Here is a 19,596-nt window from a genome sequence, read left to right as displayed (position 1 = left end):
ATTTAAAAGGAACTACATATTGATAAGAAAAGATTTCACATATATACTTAAGTTTTGCTTTAGAAAGTAAAGTATAGAGTAGTGGGTATGATTCTCTCATTTGTAAGTAAAAACATACAGAAAAATTATAGTATACAGACATAATTCTGGCATGTCCATAAATCTCTTGGGTTACTTAGTTAACCTGTTTATGCCTCATTTCTTCAGTAATGAAATGGCAATTAAAAACACCATCACCCTAAAAGCCTATTGTGAGGATTAACTATGGATACACAGAAAGGACTTGAAACCTAAAGCCCAGTAGGTACTCTATTACACACACACACACACACACACACACACACACACACACACACCTTTACCATCACCATTATTACTAGGTTAATAGTTCACAGTGACTAGTTATATGGCATAAGATTCTGCTTTCCTCACTCTTCACCAGATTAACGTATTAGGTGCACCTGGACCAACATACAGCGGTTGTTTAAGCAAAAGCAAAAATCAGAAAGAGATAAGAAAAAAAGGAACATTCTGGTATGCTTCTTACAGTGATATTCTGTACCACAAAGTCAGGAGCTTCATCATTTGTGGGGTTGATGATAACATGAAATGTCGTCTCTAAGGAGCGTCGCTTCCCATCTGTGGCATACACCGTGAACTGGTCGGCAGTTGGTTCCACCCTCAGGTGCCTGGACTGCACGTAGTTAATGTGCAAAGCCTTCATGTCTCTCCACTGGAACGAAGCTAGCACACACCAAGACAGAACAGGGAAATGATAAACAGCACTACTCAGGAATCTTCAGTCTTCAACAGCTGCTTCCCTGGAAAGCAGATAGGCAATCATAGTGGGGACTGGTGTGATGCCCACCAGCCATCAACAGAAAGGCAGGTAGGTACCACAGATCTGAAAGAAGGATGCAAATCTGCCTGAAGGACAAAATTGTGATGACCACTGATCAGGATGCAGGGGACTTCATGGTCACTCTCCAGACACCTGAATTGAAAGCCACAGAGGACTGCCCTTGGCTAAACTGTCCTGACATTCGGCTCTTCTCATACTGGGTTGAGAAGGTGCCGCTTCCTTGACACAAAGGCAAAATGAGTGGAGATCCATGTCTATGTAACAGACACCAAGAAACTCACTGCACTGAGGAGAATTAGTTGACTTGATGTTCAGCTAGCCTTAAATCAGAAGAGGAAAATTGCCGTAGGGTGTGAATTAAATCAAAAGAAAAGCTGCATGACCTTTAATTTGATTAATCTTGAACCTCATCTCGCTCACATTTAAAAATAGAAATGTCTTTAAAGGAGCTTGAAAATAACTTACTTAAAAAGTATTATCATCAGAAGATTTCAGTTTTGCTTTTTGTTTGTTTTCTTTTATTAAGGGCTATTCTGGTTGCTGAGAAACATTTGCTTTCCAAATTAAACTGGGCAGTGAAAACACACGCCTTTAATCCCAGCTCTTGGGAGGCAGAGGCAGGAGGATCTCCAAGTTCAAGGCTAGACTGGTCTACAAAATGGTTTCTAAGACAGCAAATTCCAAGAGCATTCATAAATATGCTTATTTTTTCTGTGAGACAGAACATATACATAATGCCTATTTTAGAGATGATTTTCTGGAAAACGAGTAAGGTTAAATGTGTATAAATGGTCTCTGTGGTAAACACTACTCAGAGACACCCTGTCTCAGAAAACATAAAAACAAAAACCAACAACAAAAGATTGATGTGATCTCCTTGAACATTTCAGGTTTTCTCTTTCAGTACCATTCATAGCATATTTCTTAGTATTTTCCAGGAATATCTATTAAAAATGCCAAAAGACTGTGAGAATAAGACCCTGTGGTTCCCGCCAGATTCATTCTATCACAGGACTGTGTTGCCAGGAGGACCTTGGAAAAAGGAAGTACTTCAGTGTTTATTCATATACTTTTCATAAGTGAAGTTTCCACTTAGTTCAGTTGTTAATGCTGATGCAGAAGAAAAGCTAAGGTGAAAGTTAAAATGAAAAACAATTAAGATTCAACGCATCAGCTAGAATTATAATAATAATCTCTTGAATGCATATGGTGTCTTGAATGTATTTGAATCCTTGCCCATTTCCTAAGCTTGGCCCAGCTAGTCACATCCATGAACCCTAGCAAGACATTGCGGGTCAGGTGACAAGGACTTACCTATGCTGATGCCCATGTTACTTTTCTCAAAACCTGCAGAAGGGAGTGTGTTTTCAAGATAGCCGAACTGGGGAGGAGAAACCAAAACAAATTCTAAGTCATCTGGGGCGGTGTCTGGGTCAGTGGCAGTCAAATGATGAGTGGTAAGGGCTGCCGAGAAGCCTTCATCCACCACGAACGTCCTACCTGCGTACCAAGAACAATAGTGACAGCCAGTGAGATGGCTCAGTGGGTAAAGGCACCTGCTGCCGGGCCTGATGACCTGAGTTCAATCCCCAGAACACGCACTCACAAAACAAGTAAATGAACATGTAATAAATTGTAAAAACACACACTTCTGTCAGCCTGAACTCCTCCATCAGAAGAATGAGAACTAAAGGCAGTGATTGCAGTCCCAGCTAGAGCAGCTTCCCACGGGCAAACACGCTTCTATGGGAGACGCTCATTTTCTTGGGCATAAATTCTCTTTGCAGTAAAAAATTCAGGGGTAACGAGTGGGATTTAATTTGACTTATGGAATTGTATACTTCTTTCTTATACAAGCCAGCCAGATGATAATGGAAAGGCGGCGGTAGCAATGCTGAATGCTCTGCTACAGCCCTCCAGTCATTCTCAAGGAACTCTGATTTCCCTTGTGTCTCGATAGAAGTGACAAATGAAAATAAGAATTGCCAAACTGTTTTAATGATAAGCCACTAAATGGAGTTTATGTACTCCTCAAGATCAGTCGTTACCACTGTTTGTCAGAGTGCTAATTGCCGGAGAGCGATTATGAATTGCTCATAACGAACATTTTTTCATGCCTTGGTGCTTAATTATTCTGCTGGGATAATGCTTCCTTTCCAGAACATTGCTTGGGAGATAGTTAGCAAATTACAAGCGCGCTCATACATATGCTTATTTTTTCTGTGAGACAGGACATATACATAATGCCTACGAAGAGATGACTTTCTGGAAAACACGTAAGGTTAAATGTATATAAATGGTCTCTGTGGTAAACGCATTCTGTTCTAATAGAAATTATTATGGATAAAATAAATTATTCTCTCTCCAGCTGGCAGTGCTATTTTCCCATGTGAAATAAACCAGTATATTTGAGGATCTCAACATCCTTGTTGTAACATGTAACACAAAGATACAAATGCTGTTGTATTCTCTCTATGTATGGAAATACATAAATTTTTAAGCAAGTAAATTCTTTTGCCCTGTGATTGTTTTTATTACAGATTTTGGATTTATTATATATTTCTGTTGAGATGATTCCTGGGTGACAACTGCATTTGGTGGTGTTCTAATCTAAGAGAATTATTTCACTGAACCTTGGGTACGACACTAAGACAATTATACTCATAGGAACAACATGGTCACCTATTATAATTGAAGGTGGCTGGTTGTCGACTGGATGCACTGTGATGTTGAGCTCATACATGGGAAAGGACTCATGAAGAGGAACAGATGGATCAGGTCCATTGTAGCAACAGCCATTCACCGAAGGGCCGGCTTCATCATCAGAAATCACCAATATAACGGTGTCAAAACAAGGCGCTGGGCCAACCTCACCACCTGGAAAACAGAACAGCAAGATCAACTCCACTCACACCTTTTCTGCCTACATTGAGTGGAAGGGAAAGGAATTATGGGGATAAAATATGAAACTCAATTTTATCACTATAAAATTAAATATAGTCAGGAAAATAATACAAACATATTTGTCCATCTGTTGCCTCTTGTGAAATCCCTGCCAGCCACAGACCACCACATGGAAGAGTAAAACAGGCAGTTCCCAAATGAGCAAGGGGCAGGCACAGAGCTTGACCAGGGATCCTTTCATCCTTCCCTCCCAACCCTTGGATGTTAGCAACAAGCTCAGGGAGAGGCAGAAGGTACCCTTGACCCCTTGATAATTACCTCTCCAAGTGCATTGACCACCGGAAATGAACAAGCACCAACCACAGCAGTCATGAGACACAGAGGATGCTGGGTAAGTGTATAGAAAGGTAATCTACGTTCTGGTCATTTCTTTCTTTCTTTCTTTCTTTTTTTTTGGTTTGGTTTTTTTTTTTTTTTTTTGGTTTTTTGAGAAAGGTTTTTCTGTGTAGCTTTACACCTTTCCTGGAACTCGCTTTGTAGACCAGACTAGCCTCAAACTTACAGAGATCCGCCTGGCTCTGCCTCCCAAGTGCTGGGATGAAAGGGGTGCGCCACCACTGCCCAGCATCTGGTCATTTCTTTCTGTGTTTCTTCTACTACACACTAGCCAATCACTCATCAGCCAACAGGACAATCTATACTAGCCAATCACTCATCAGCCAACAGGACAATCTATACTAGCCAATCACTCATCAGCCAACAGGACAATCTGTGCTCTCCAGGCAACAGAAAAGCCCGGAATGTGGGCTCTCAGCAATTCTTAAATAGCCAAAAAGAAAAACAATGCTGGGAGCTGTGAAAAAAAGGGAAGGGAAAGCTGGGGGGAGGGAGGGGAAGAGGGAGGGGAGGAGAAGGGGAGAGAAAGAACAAGAAGATCGGTGACATCATCTCTTCTCATGAAATACACTGGCCAAATCTAGAGTACTGAATCTAGAGTACTGAGCTTAGTGTGATTTAAAAAAAAAAAAAAAAAACCAAGAAAAATTCAGAAATTCAGAGACGCTATCACTTGAACAAGAAAATGATTAAAGGCTCAAAAACCAGAAAATCCAAATTGAAGTTTAGACAGTTCAATAGAAATCATTTGTTTGATAGCTGCTGGGAGAGGAAGGGTCAGTTTTCTTTAAAAGTATGACCGAAGAGGGTCCAGGGCAGGTGCCACACCCGGGAGTATTTGGACAGCACAAATGGGACTTGATGGGTTTAGATGGGTAGATAGATATAGGTAGATGACATGGGTAAAACTGAAGAACACTATGTAAAGTGAAACAAGCCAGATGTGGAAAGCAGTTTTTGTTGTGCAAAAATGGAATGTGGACAGTAGCCAGAGGAGAAGGGAAAGAAAAATAGACTTTTACAGCCAGAGAAGTGTGCTGGGGCAGGACTGGGGAGAAGGGTGAGAGAAGGATCCTTTGTGGAAGAGGATGAAGGGATGTGATAAATGCATGATTATAATACAATTACATCATTTTCTCCTTCCCTTCCCTTGATCCAAAACCTCCTATATACCCTTCCTTGCTCTATTTCAAATTCATAACTTTTCTCATTAATTGTGTGTGTGTTCCTAAATACATACATACAATCTGCTCAGTCTGTATAATATTACTTGTATGTATATTTTTTTCAGAGCTGACTATTTGATATTGTATAACCAATTGGTGTGCTCGTCCCTGGGGAAGAACATTTCTCCCACTCAGCATTCCTTAGCTGTCTGTAGTACTTTGTCTAGAGTTCAGGCCTCATGAGCTTTCTCCTTTCCAAGTTAGCATGTCTACTGGCATTGTCCTTGTTCAGGTCAAGTTTAGGTAGGCATGTGGATGAAACCTCATAGGCATAGCTTCTCTAACATTTCACAGCACACTCACTGATTTCCAGCTGCTATAATCTTCCAGCCCCCTCTTCCACAATAATCCCTGAACCTTAGGTGCCAGAGTTGTGTTGTAGATGTATTGGTTAGGACTGGACTCTACAACTTGGCATTTTGACTGCTTGTAGTTTTCTGTAATTGCCTCCATCTCTTACAAAGAGAAGTCTCCTCAATGAGAAGCAAGGAGTGCACTTAGCTGTGGCCATAGGACAAATGTTTAGATTGTCGTTAGGGGTTGTGCTGTTTTAGTGAAGTTGTGGTTGTAAGCTCTCCTCTATGATCCATGACTTCACTAGTCATAAGTAGTGGGCTGGGTCTCCAGTACCAGGCATGGTTTCCCTCTTGTTGAGCAGGTCTTAAGTCCAATTAGAGAGCTGTTGGTTCCCACCAAAGCACGCATGCCACTACTACACCCTAAGGGTTATCACGTCATGCTGGTCATTGTTCTACTTTACAGGACTCACAGTTGTTGATTACTTCCCTCCTTTGGAAGTGGGCCTCCTATGGCACCTTCAGGGCCTCTGAGCGGAGGCTTTCAGTTCAGCTCCAGTTCACAGGCCTCTGGGTCCTGTGTCTGAAGTACATGGTGTCTTCAGCAATGGGGACTTACCTTCTACCTCCAAGGGTGAACAATTCCCCCATAGACATGCCTGCAGGCCAACCCAGTCTAGACAATTCCTCACAGAGACTCTTTTCCCAGGTTGTGTCAAGTTGATAATTAAAACTAATGAGTATGGGTGATAAAATTAATCAGAAGACTGAAGCAAGGGTTGGAACAGATAAGTCACTGAGACATTGGGTCTTTAATGCCAGGATTCTTAATGTCAATCCAAACAGTGCTAAATGGGTGCCAGTGGAGTAAAGGAGTGAACATTCTGCAGAAATACAACATTCAAAACATCATTTGAGTCTATTATTCCTGCTAATGGAATATAACTAAAACATGTACATGAAATCATTTCCCCCAGGGCCTTTCTAAGCCTTACTAATTAACAGTTCCTTCCATGGCCATCACACTAGAAGAGATTTAGATGTTTGTAAATCTGCCTTTTAGGATTTGGAAGGCAGTGTAAGAGAACATGACTCATCTTACCGTAAGTTCCCTGAGCTTCAAGAGCCTGCTAAAGATGTTGGAATTATTCAATAAACAACCATTGGTCTTTGAGTCCCTTTCCTGTAAGACTATTGGTGACCTACAAAGGCAGGGGGAGTAAGGGGGGGGGGACACATAAGCCTGAGGCCAGCCTGGGTCACTCAGCAAATATGTCTATGTTTTACCATGTCCTTAAAATCTGAGTGAGGCTGACCTCAGAAGTAATGGACTAATATCAATGGTGGAAGAAATTTTAAGACTGCATAATATTCAGACTGTGGCATGACTTTTACTAGCTGATTTTACCCAGGTTTACAATGAGAATTAGGAGCAAAAAGTAGAGGAGGAAGATGTGAAATGTATAGTTTGCCAAGGAAAAGAACATGCTGTACGCTGTGCACAAAGTTAAGTGTGGGTAAGTGGCTGCGGTTGTTAAAAAGTAGCAGCATACTTTGATGAGGAAGCCAGGAATGTGGCTAGAGGACATCACATTTCAGGAAGCAATAAGACCTCATGGATGGGATGATCCAGAGCATAAAACGCCAAGCTCATTTGAAAGACTTTTCTTTAAAAAGAGAGGAGCATGGGAGTGCCATGCTTGAGCAGACTGTCAAGGAAGAGGCTTTTTGAGACAGCCACACAGACATTCAGGCTGCTGTCATTATGGTCCAGGACCATTAGGTTACTTCTTAAGATGACGACAACACTTGGCTTTGTCCCTATGGTGCCGGTTTTACCGGCACACACAGTTCAAGAGTTAGGAGATCATGGAGGTATGCACCCAGATTTTAAAGGAAAGCATGTGAGGCATCTCCCAATGTGTGGCAGTATTTGGGGGTCAGTGGAGGCTTATGAGATAGGAGCTTGCTAGAGAAGTAGATGCTAAAGTTGGGCTCCTGAAGGTGATAGCTTAGCCCCTAACTCCAGTCTTGTTCTTTGCTTCTTGGGCTGTCGACATGGGAAGGGACTCGCCTCATGCCTCTGCCATCAGCTAAGATTCTCTGTCATGCCTTCATGGCTGTGAACAGCTGAAAACTCTCAGAAATAAATGCACAAAATGTCTTCCTTCCCATCGATGGTTTCTGCCACTGTGACACAAAAGTCATGCGGTGTCCACTCAGCTAGCCTTCCCATGTCCTCTTCCTTCCTCCATTCCTCCAAGGAATGGGTGTGTTAACAGGATAGTGTGATTAACTCCAGCAAGAGGAAATACATGATGCTGTTTCCGGGCAAATGCTACTAACTAAGACCTAAGTCAATGACTTAGGATTTCTGTTGTGATGAAACACTGTGACCCAAAGCAACCTGAGGAAGAAGAGATTTATATCTATCACAATCCCATATAACAGTCCCTCATTCAAAGCAATGAGGACAGGAACTCAAACAGGGCAGGAACCTGGAGGCAGGAGCTGATGCAGAGGCCATGGAGGGGAGCTGTTTACTGGCTTGCTCCCCATGGCTTGCTCAGCCCACCTTCTTATAGAACCCAGGACCAACATCCCAGGGGTGGCACCTCCCACATCAATCACTAATTAAGGAAATGCCTTATAGGCTTATCTTATGGAGGCATTTTCTTAATTGAGAATCCCTCTTCCCAAATGACTCTGTTTTATGTCAAATCGATAAAAAACTTGGCAGGAAAGAAGACATGCAAAGAAGAACAGTATGAAGTGTCAGTGTGTCCTGGCCATCCTTCCATGTGAGAGGGTTTTCTCTGCACACTTAGATAACAATCCTTTAGCACAGTGTGGCTCATACTCCACTGTGGCCCATGGGCTCCATGCTGTGTCTTGCAAATACCAGATGCTGAGTTACTGTTTTCTCTAGTCAAACACTTCACACAGCAGGAAGAAATGCCAACTGAGTAACAATGTATTGAGGTAACAACAATGGAAACCTGGTCCTTATGAACCTGCGCTTTGGTTCTGACTGTCACATGCTACAAGCACGTCATGCAAAGTGCAAGATATCATCTTGCTTTTTAGAAACTTAGAAAGGACACTAGTTACTTCTAGGAAGCTGACTGGTGGCCAGGAGACTTTTTAAAGTAATGGTGCCATTGTTTTAGGTGGCCTGATTTGGTATTTGCATCATGGTTTAGAAATCTGTAAGTAAAATGGCCAAATTCTTCAAGTTGACTGAAAAAGGACTTGCGGACCTTTGTCCATGATGACCCCAGCTTACAAACTGGGGTGCAGGCTGTAGCCTGCGTTATCTTTAGTGGAAAGAAATATTAAGATTATAATGTGATGGGAGCCCATGACAAGGGGTGGAGATGAGACTCTTCGGAATGCCTTCACTACACAAGGCTGACACTTACCTGTGTGTTTGTATGTCACAGCTCCTGAGATGACATCTCCCTGAGAGAACCTGTTCACATGGTTTCCAGCCTTTCTCACCACCCCATGCTGCGGCTCTCGGGTAATCAGAAACAGCAGTTTCAAGTCATCACTGTCTGCATCAGTAGCAAAAACGTATTCAGGGGTGATGGTCACCTCTCCACCCTCTGAGCAATGCATCATGGGGATCAGGTCAGCCTTCAGAACAGGTGGCTCATCATTCACAGGGAATACCTAAGCAGGATAAAAAAAAAAAGCACATTTTTAAGGAAAAAGACAAAGTGACAAATATCCCAGCTGGTAAACTACCGCTCACAGTCACGGTGACAGGCATTTTTCATCTTCTGGACACATGGAACAATAGCCATGAAATTTGGCCAAAGCAGCCTGAGTCTTTTGACTTTCTCAATTGGTTGAGGGATGCTCCACATGAATGAGAGTCTGTGGCTCTAGCTGGGAATTCAGGGCACTCATTGTTCTCAGAAGACAAAGATGAAATGCAATAGAAAGCATCCCTCACTTTAACATGCAGCCTTTCATTAAATACACACACTGCACAGGGATTCTGGGCCCAGGAGTCGGATGCGTGTACATTCACAGCATCAAAGTTAGTCTTATTTCACATTATTTGGTGATTCAAAGCATTCTGCCACCTTCGACTTCTGGCCACCCACAACGTTTCCATGGGTCCCCAGGAAACCATAGCGGTGTGTTGTCAAATGGCTTGAGCAACAGGATTTGGATTGTTTGTGTGTTTGGTTGGTTGGTTGGTTGCTTGTCTGGTTGGTTGATTTAATTTTGTGGCTGTTTGTTTGGTTGATTTAGTCAAGTCTGGACTGCTGTGAGCCTGTGTACCCTTTCAGCCCTACCCATACTTCAGCCAAAGTGATCTTAGTAAACATCAATTTCAAGTTGCTGGTCTGCAGGGACCTTCAGTGTCTCCTCTGCTCCCCCCATGATTCTCCTAGGAGTCTCTGGTGTAACATGCCATGGGTGCCTTCACCACCCCACTCCATCTTCACCCAAGCACACACTCCTCACCAACTCTCATGGCCTCTGTCCCACCCCCTGAACCTGCTCCATACATTCTGTCCCACTCTCTTTGTACAACTGATTTCTGCCTCAGATTCCATGTATGTTTTTCAGGGAAGGTTTCCTGATCACTCAGGAAATTGAGAAGGTTCTGTTACTTACACTCCTGTTCATAAAACACATACACATTTTAATCAATTATCTTTGTGATTATCCAGTTAGTGACTATCATCATCTGTGATCTGTAACTTCAAGAGCAGGAACCTCCTTTATCTTGTTCAAAATTGTTCTACAAGCATCTGTCTAAGACCCCCAATATACATTACAGAAGGCACTTACTAAACGTTTGTTGAATGAATAAATGAATGGATTTCCTAGTTACTATGTATTCAAGGGCTAATGGCTATAAGACAAATACACAGAGAACTATGCCGATGCTTTCCTATCTTTATAGGAATGAGTATATCCTTATAGGAATGATACAAAGATGAGTGCATAGATACTGTAACTTATTTGTCAAAGGTGTAAAAATATAATTGTCTGCTTTCTTCTTTGCTACGAAGAAAAATAATTATCTTTGTTCATATCTTCTGTGTGAATCCATTAAAGACATATCTTCTTGCTTGACCCTAAGAAATTTTACCAATTTGTTCATGTGGATGATAACTGTGAATAGTCATTGTGAGGGGAAAAACCATAAACAACATTGTCCAAAAACCGTTTTGTCTGGCTTTCAAAAATTATCCCCTTTAACTTAAAAAGTACTAATAAATGGTTTCTTTCACCAAGATGTGCTGCTTATTGCCAGACATAATAAGATGGTCAGATACAACAGGTGGGAGTGGAGTCCTTTAAAAAAAAATGGAAAAGTAACTCAGAGGATCTTCCTTTGTGTATAGACGTTTGCCATAAAGAAAACATCCCCTCTTGAAGCCGAAATGGTCTCCTGCTTTTCACGGAGCCATCACAGGCCTTTGTGAAGACTGAGGAGGAAAATGAGAGGCAGACTATGCATAGAACCTGGCACCTCAAGGAATCAATACCAGCCAGAGGGAAGTACGGCCAGATAATGAGGAAGAGTGCCTCACATTGCACCGTCACGTTGATAGCTCTGAATCAGCTGTAGACTCTTCAGGAGCCCAAGTATATTAACTAAAGAGAGATGATTCCTTCCTTGTCTGTTTTTTTAAAACAATCTATCGATATCAACACTCTATCAGTGACCAGCTATAAAATATCTTACAAATACATATCAATTTTATATCACTAAAATCTAGCCCCTATTCAAACAAGAAGAGATGGAAGCTAGCACAATGAGAATACTTGGTGGCCCTTCAGGGACTGTGATAATTTTCTCTGTCAGCAACTATAAACGCTTGCAAATCATCCACGAGATGCCCACGGTCTTGGTTACCCACACAACGGGGAAACTCCAAAGTTTTCAGAAGTCCCTTGAACATGCCTCAACTTCGTGAGCAGACTTTGTCAAAGGAAAGGGGGAAGTGACTTCAAACCAATCACATGCCAGGGTTGTGGTTATAGACATTCCAAATGGAGCCCCACATGCATGGCTTCTTCCACAAGCAAAGAGAAGCCCAGTGGCTCTGGACAGTCATCCCAGCTGCTAAGTAAGCCTGTGTGCCCTTCAAAAATATTAGACATATTTTATATGCAAAATGAACTACTTTTAAAACTAAGTATCTGGATTTAAGCTTAGAATAATTCTAATATAACCTTTGTCTCTACCAACTGACTCCAGACACACACACACACAGGTGCTCTGGCAACCTTCTGCTTTGGAGTCTGTGTATTTTAAGTTGTTTTGGGACCCTGAGGAGTTCCCAGAATAGAGACTTTACATTCAAATGATTCAGGGAGGAAACTTTCTACCTACCTCAATGTGTAGAACAAATTCTGCTGAATTTGTGCCATCTGTGACCTCCAAGAATATCTCATCTTGAAAAACCTCAGATCCGTCATGGTGATACCTGCAGGGAAAGTATGGAAGCTAATCTTTTAGAAACACCTGGGTGTAGCCTAAGCTGCATGACACAAGTACTCCTCCATCACCTTGGCCATGACTTCACTAAATAAAAAGTTATTTAAATAAGTAAATAAAAAAAGAAGAAGTATAACTATAAATGCAAAGATATGTAAGCACTCAATATCCCTAAATGTAAACTTGTTCTACCTGGGAAAACACTGTTGTATGCATTGGTAATTTTTCCCCCAAATCAAAAAAACAAAACAAAACCCAGGCTTTTGGAAGCTGGGGAGACAGCTTATAGTTAAAGGCCCGTTCTGTTCTGTTCTGTTCTTACATAAGACCTGAGGTCAGCTCCCACACCCATCTCAGGCAGCTCACAACCCCCTAATAACTACAGCTCCAGGTTCTCTGATGTCTCTGGACTCCAAAGGCACATATGTGGATATGTGCATGTGTATGTGCATATGTTCATGAAAACACACACACGTAATTAAAAATAATCTTGAGACTAAATTTCAGAAAGCAGTCTTCGCATGGCCTCCGTGACAATGGGAAGTACTTGACCTGGTACCTGTGTAAGAGTGGAGCATGCTGGCTGGAGCCAGAGTAACTCTAAGACGAAGTAGAACACTCCGAGGACTCCAGGATCCCCGTGCCTTCCAACATTCCTCCTGTGCTCTAACGCTGCTCCTCTCTGAAGCCTTGATCTAAGAACTAGGTATCGCCTCCCTCCACCATATTCCAAGTTCCATTTACACGCTCCTCATCTCTACCAGAAAAGACTCTCACATCTCCCCAGATTTAAAAATACCTTTCTTTGTTCTAACCTTGGCCCTATATTCCTCTTAATTCTCAGCCAATTTTTTTTTGAAGAAACTGTATAATTCTAGGCTTTTCACATACTTTCTAGCCTACTACAATGACACTCAGTTAATTCTAAGTAGCTCTTGAGCCTTTTTTTTTTTTTTTAAATCACACCAGTGGTTTGTTCATACTAACAAATGCAATTATAACCTAGGAATCAAAAACAAAAGTGTCAATAAAATAGTACAGTATATTGAACCTATATGATTTTGTTATATGGACAAAAAGGACTATATTTTATTCAAGATGGGCCACCAATAGGGTGATAATGGATTTAATCCTTATCTCTCATACACATTAACTGCTGTGCTCTGTTTCTCCACGCCTCTTACTGTTTTCATCAAAAATAATTATGAATAACAATGGGCTGATCCACTTCACAACGCTGCTGTCCCCAAAACAGCTAAGTGCGTCTGAGGACGCACGTGTGTAAAGCGGGATAGTGGGGCCAAGCAGACTGATGAAACCTGACTCCTGCATCAGCATCACTGTGCTTAGTTCTGCCTGAGAACAGAACGATGTGCCTTGTCAGTCTTGGTGACTCGGGTTAAATAACTAAAAAATACTTCGCTGCAACTCTCTAGACAGGCGACTAGACATAGAATGCTAGCAAACATTTCTACTTTTCTCTGTCCACCATTTATCTCAGCATTGTCTAAACAAAAGTCTTTCCTTAACATGTAGATAGGAGCTAAGATTTCAAATCCAAACTAGAAACAAAACAGAAAAAAATTTTTTTCTTTTCTTTTTCTTTCTTTTTTTCTTTTTTCTTTTCTTTTCTTTTAAGACAAGGTTTCTCTGTGTAACAGTCTTGGCTATCCTGGAACTCTTTCTTAGACAATGCTGGCCTCGAACTCACAGAGATCTGCCAGCCTGTGTCTCCCTAGTGCTGGGATGAAAGGTGTGCACCACCACCCCATTCCTCCCTCTGTTCTTACCAGGTTGGTCTTGAACTCCTAATCCTCCTGACTCAGCATTCCGAGTGTTGGGATTAGAGAGTAGGCTACCATATCTGGCTGATCAATAGTGTTCTACCCTGAGTTTCCAAGGTTATGAAATTGCCTTTTCTTAGAGCCAATTTCAGTTAGCTGCACAGACTATTTTAGTCTCTACTGAGTTTGCGATGTGTGCAGTTGTAGCAAAATTAATATTCATGGCCATTAATTTTTTCTTGCATGAATATTCATAAGCTCATTCCCTCTGCTATAGTAAGACAGAGAGAAAGAAAACATTTGAAAGAAAACTCTTTTTTACTTCTTTAATTTTCAATTGATCCTTAATAATATGAAGTGGCATGTTGTTTGAAAAGAATTACACAGGGTCCTTTCCCTTTGCTGGGCTTCACGAGTGTCTAGATAGAGAGCTACTGCACAGAAGGGAAAAACACACACACAAAATCTTCTAACCTAACTTTTAAGGTATGGAGGTCTCTCCATGAAAATGTGCCTCTTGGGTTTAGAGGAAATCCATCCAGCTCTACCCTGCCATGGAGGGGCATTTCCTGAAGAGAGAGGCTGATGCTGTCCAGTGGGGTGTCCACATCAGAAACCAAAATGGACTCTGGGCTGATGGTGCACTGACCACCCTCGACCACTCTCAGGGTGTTGGTGAATACCTAGAAAGAAGGAAGGAGACACTCAAGGCCTTGTTCCATCAGGTGTTGCTGAATACAAGAGTTCAACAGGTCCCTAGAAAGCTTCCGGAACTGTCCTTGCATGTCAATTAACTTTTTAAGAATGTTTATAAGCAGGTAAGTCATAACTAAATGATTTGGATACAAAACATTTTATTTGCATAGTTCCAGTTCCAAGCTCTGATATATACAAAGACACAAAGATCGATCTCTGATTTGGAAGTACCTATGCTTCAGGTGTCCCAGAGTCTCTGCAGCACAGCCAGCAAACGGCAGCCTGCTGCAGCACTGAACTGAGAGGAAAATCTCCCACCACCGTCCACACAGCCTCGGACAAACCCCCATGAAGCAAAGGCTCCACCTCTTTTCTTAAACCCTAGCACAGTGGTTCTCAACATGTGGGTCGCGACCCCTCTAGGGTTAAAATAACCCTTTCATGGGGGCCACATAGTAGATCTCCTGCATATGAATACATTATGATTCATAACAGTAGCAAAATTGCAGTTAGGAAGTAGCAATGGAAATAATTTTATGGTTGGGGATCACCACAACATGAAGAACTCTGTATTAAAGGGTCACAGCATTAGGAAGTTGAGAACCACTGCCCCCAAAATCCTTTAAGACTTGGAAGGTTGACGGAAACTCCATTGTGTGTTTTGCAGACAGAGTGAGTGCAGGCAAGCTGAAAACAAGAGGGTTAAAATTCCATGGGAAATAGATTTATTCCAACATTAGACTTAAATATTAAAAGCCACAAGGGCAATTTCAATACAAAAAACCCCAGTGTTCACCTGACTAACAATTCAGTTATAGGCACAAAGCAAGTTAGAGCAGCTTGGTCTATTTTATTACCACACTACGAGTGGGCAGGACGTGTTCCGTGATTAAACAAGTCTAGAAGACTGTCATCTACAATGTAGTCACTACATTTGTAAGGAATGCACATGTGCTCCAGGCTCTGAGACTACAATAGAAAACCCAGTCGAGTTTATTTAGCACATCAGCTTCCAAAATGAAGACTACCTCGTAGAAGGAAAAGGTAGCGGATACAGTTAAGACTTCAAATTGTGGACTCTGAGGGTTCCTCCCAGAAAGCCTGTGGCAAGCACACCACCAACACAAGGACACTTCTCACACAAAGAATCTTTTTTCCTCAGCAAGATGAGGCCACAGCCTCCACCCCAGTGTGCATCCTCTCTGTTCATCAACGGGGCACAGTGTGAGGGAAGTCCATTCCACAGCCATCAGAGGCACTCATGCATATCTCCAGGGCAGCACCCCGGGTCATGGAAATAGGACTCTGACTAGGATGTGGCTGTCTTCATTCCTTAGTAAACTACCAGCAGCAGAGAAAAACCCAAGAATAATCGACTTCTCTCTATACCACCCACCCCGACAGTGCTTCCTAAATGCTTCTGTCTGACTTGTCACACCTCTGTCTTCACTAAAGCAGAAGAAAGAAACAGAACCCTTTCCCTGGGGGAATATGCACCAGGGGCCATGCACACCAGCCCCATTTTCTTGGTGGGTCAAGCTAGTCTCCCAAATAGGGAACAGTGCATAAAATTCACTTTGCTACGTAAGATGATTTTCAAAACTATTTCTTTGAGAGCAAGCTCAAACATGAAAATCCTGTGGGTTCATAAGTAGTGCTTAAGAGGCTCCAGGTTTGTGTGGTGTCGCTCAGCCCTAATGACTGTCACTCAACTCAATTTCGTATCATGAAAGTACCAACTCAATTTCTAATAGTCTCAGTTCTTTGAAATACTATTTCATTTGTCCCTGGTGCCCAAACAAAAGACAGAAATCAACATCCACTGTAGCCCCAAGTCTTCCTCACTATTCCACCTTCTTTCACATGAAGATGACTCTTCCATCTGCCTCGTAATTACCTGCACAGATCAGCCTTCTCCAAGCTTAGACCTTTTCGCATAAAAGATTTTTCAACAGGTTTTGTAGGGGATGCTTTGGTTTGGGATCTCAATCTCATATATGGACAAGGGCGGTCTAAGTGAAATCTAATCAACTTTATTTAATAGCTGTTCTGACTTATTTTCACCATAAGCATTAGGCCAGGTCTTCAGCAGGAAAGGGGTCCCAGATGGAGTTGGTGCAGATGCCTTCTAGTTAAAGAGCTGTCAACACTTCTTCAACCACAGATTGCAAGCTCGCCAGCTTGAGAGGTTGGGCCGCTGACATAAGTGAGTGTAGTGTGTCGGTGGGGACTCTGAAAATGGACAGCGCATCCTGCCTGGCAGCCATGGCGCCTGTGGGCTCGGTGCTGTTAGGGCTCTTTCTTTTCAAGAGAAACCCCAAGTCAGTCTTGTTAAGAAACCTTCTGGCCCTTAAAGGTTTGCAACTTAACAACTTAAAATATTATTTAGACCCATTGAGCCATTTCTGCATGTTGATAAGTGCCTTCCCTTAGGCCTTTCAGTAAGAAATCTGTTTGCTGGCCTGAGGCAGGTATAGCTGTGATGAGTCACCAGGAAAGAAAACATCAGGGCTGGCCATATTCAGGTAGGTAGATGCCTGGGCAAGTCACCCTTTACCTTGGGAATGAAGCTGGGAAGGTCTAGAGCCTTCTGGTCTATAACAAATGGGGGATACTATTCCTTTGTCTTTCCACTTTTAAGGAGAAAAAAATGATCCCAAAAATAATCACACTAATCAAGTATAGTAGTGGGGAGGGGGACAGGAAAAACTCAAAACAAAACAGCCTCAGAGAGAAGACATCGCAGGTAGCAATGCCTTTGTAGTTTGGTTTTAAAGAAAAACTCAGGCCCCTTAAGACTTCCATAAACATTGAGCAGTGGCACCAGGGAAAACAAAAGGGTCCATCCTAATTCATTTTGGAAAATTAAAAAGCTTCTTTGGATCACACAGCAGCATAGCTGGCCTGTGGTGAGAGCAAATAGGTTCTTCCGGTTGCTAAGAGACCCATCACTTAATCTCCTTCCCCTGATCAACAAGGGGGGTGCAGCAGATTGAAAGAGATGTTGATAAGGCTTTGAAAACAATGCCAAATTCAACAATGAAAAATTCTCACCTTTCAGATAGGAAGTCCCATGGGTAGAGTCTCCCACCCACCCCCACCTCTGCTTTTTTTCTAGACTGCAGCTGGGGAATGAAAACATTACTCTTTCCTTTCTCTCACTCCTTTGGGCCCTCCATGTCAAACACGGCATACCTCAGGAACCTGATTGTCCACTGGGAGAATGGTTATGTTGAAGCAGATTCCATGCAAGGTGCCTCCATGCTGGTTACTGACAGACACCGTGAACTGCACATGTCGAGGACTGGGACCTATATCTTGCATGGGTGGCATGTAGGCCACTTTCATATGGTTCACAGCATGCTGTAAAGTAAATTGAGATGGACACATGTGTTGGTTTGCAGAGACCGGAATCCTTTAGCAACCTAAGTCTAAGGCCACTGCAGCATTAATTGATAGGGAGCACAGTAAGTATTCCTGTGGATAGAAAGATTCCCAAGGCTTTACTTGGTAAACCACATTGCCTAAACAGAAGAGGAAAACTGATGAAGTCAGGCAGTATGTCAAATGATGGGGTCCAAGCAATTCTGCAAAAGGCAGACTCAGACTTCCCTCAGTCCCTCTCTGCAGTCACTGTACTAACGCAAGCTGGGTAAGCCTGCAAGGCCTCTGCTTCCTTATTAGTAAAGTTATTAAAACAGTAGCACTTAGCACATTTACAACTTCTAACTATTAAGAAATCAGACATAATTAGCCCCAAACCACAGACGTCTGATGCCTGAGCTCTCATAAACCACACCCCCCATGAGGTCTTCAGAGGAGAGTTCACAAGAGTAAGCAGAGGGATACGGAAGGTTTTGGGGAGAGTTGTGTTATGGGATGAGCTGCAACCCCATAAAATGACATACTAAAGTTCATTGAAACTGTGGAATGTGCATTTATTTAGAAATAGGACCATTATAGATGTATGTAGTAGAAATACTTGAGTAGCATAGGTCCTCAATCCAATAGAACTGGTCTCCTTGTAACAGGAAGAGACAGATGGGGGCAGGCATGACTGACAGAAGACAAAGCTTGCATCTGCAAGCCGGGGGATATCAAAGGCTGTTAACCAAGCACTCGCTGCTAACATGCAGAGAGGAAGGGTTGTCTACAGGTTCAGAAGATCGAAACCTGCCAAGGCCATGTTCTCAACACCTCTAGCTTCAGGAAGTACAGAAAAACGCCTTTTGTTTTGAACTACAAATGTGTGGTAGTTTGCTATGGTAATCATGAGAAACTAAAATAGAAGAATGAGTGATCTATATTTGGTGGAATAAAAACATAGGCATGGGGCCTGAAATCAGTGTCCTGCTATTGGCAAAATGATGTCAAAGGCTGTGTGGCTTTATAACAAGGTTTGAAATCAAATCGGATTTGATGAAGGCTTTTCAAGCAGATTCACATGTTTACCAGAAGTAAACACACAAGCACAAGGATAAAGACATAAGGCTCTGTAGCAGAAGTGACTGGCTAGCTTCTCAGACACAACACTGGGCATACCACACCTCAGAAGATACATTAGACATTGTGTTAGCCAACATTTTTACAAATTTTCATACCTGGGTAAATGATCTCAGCCCCAGGGCTGTAGGATTTTTGATTAGCTTTGGTATGCTGTCCACCATAAATAACTTCCCGGCATCCAAGTGTCTAAGAGAAATATAGACCACATCAGCTTATTTTCCAGCTAAGAAAAATTAAATCAAATCACTCACAATTGTGATCACAGAATAGTGATCTGTGTTATCTGAAGGGCCAGGCCATATCAAGCTCCCACAACCAGGACCAGAGATAGCTAATAATCCAAATAACCCCTGTGCTATCTATATGACCAGAACCAGGCCAGCTCCTTCCCTAGGCCCTTAAGTTAATACAGGCAGTCTATCTCCAGAACTCATCTTCTTGGAAGAGACGACAT

The 19,596-nt window shown here is 42.3% G+C and overlaps 1 protein-coding gene across 4 annotated transcripts in view; it reads right to left on the bottom strand.

The window, feature by feature from the left end:
• The window catches only part of Frem1 (FRAS1 related extracellular matrix 1), a 150,454-nt gene that overhangs the window by 73,074 nt on the left and 57,784 nt on the right, over nucleotides 1-19,596 (bottom strand). For all 4 annotated transcript variants that reach the window (XM_052717551.1, XM_052717550.1, XM_052717548.1 and 1 more), the window contains 8 exons: nucleotides 19,238-19,328; nucleotides 17,832-17,999; nucleotides 14,415-14,623; nucleotides 12,052-12,145; nucleotides 9,107-9,359; nucleotides 3,545-3,739; nucleotides 2,177-2,362; nucleotides 548-744 (listed from right to left, as the gene is read on the bottom strand). In XM_052717551.1, the coding sequence (XP_052573511.1) occupies nucleotides 548-744; nucleotides 2,177-2,362; nucleotides 3,545-3,739; nucleotides 9,107-9,359; nucleotides 12,052-12,145; nucleotides 14,415-14,623; nucleotides 17,832-17,999; nucleotides 19,238-19,328 (1,393 nt within the window). The remainder of the gene's footprint in view (nucleotides 1-547; nucleotides 745-2,176; nucleotides 2,363-3,544; nucleotides 3,740-9,106; nucleotides 9,360-12,051; nucleotides 12,146-14,414; nucleotides 14,624-17,831; nucleotides 18,000-19,237; nucleotides 19,329-19,596) is intronic.

The sequence above is a fragment of the Peromyscus californicus genome, unplaced genomic scaffold (genome assembly GCF_007827085.1).
Source record: "Peromyscus californicus insignis strain IS unplaced genomic scaffold, ASM782708v3 Scaffold_5__1_contigs__length_169319896, whole genome shotgun sequence".
In the NCBI taxonomy this organism is placed as follows: Eukaryota; Metazoa; Chordata; class Mammalia; order Rodentia; family Cricetidae; genus Peromyscus; species Peromyscus californicus.
Note: the sequence above shows the minus strand (reverse complement) of the source record. Positions and strands in the feature narration are given on the sequence as shown.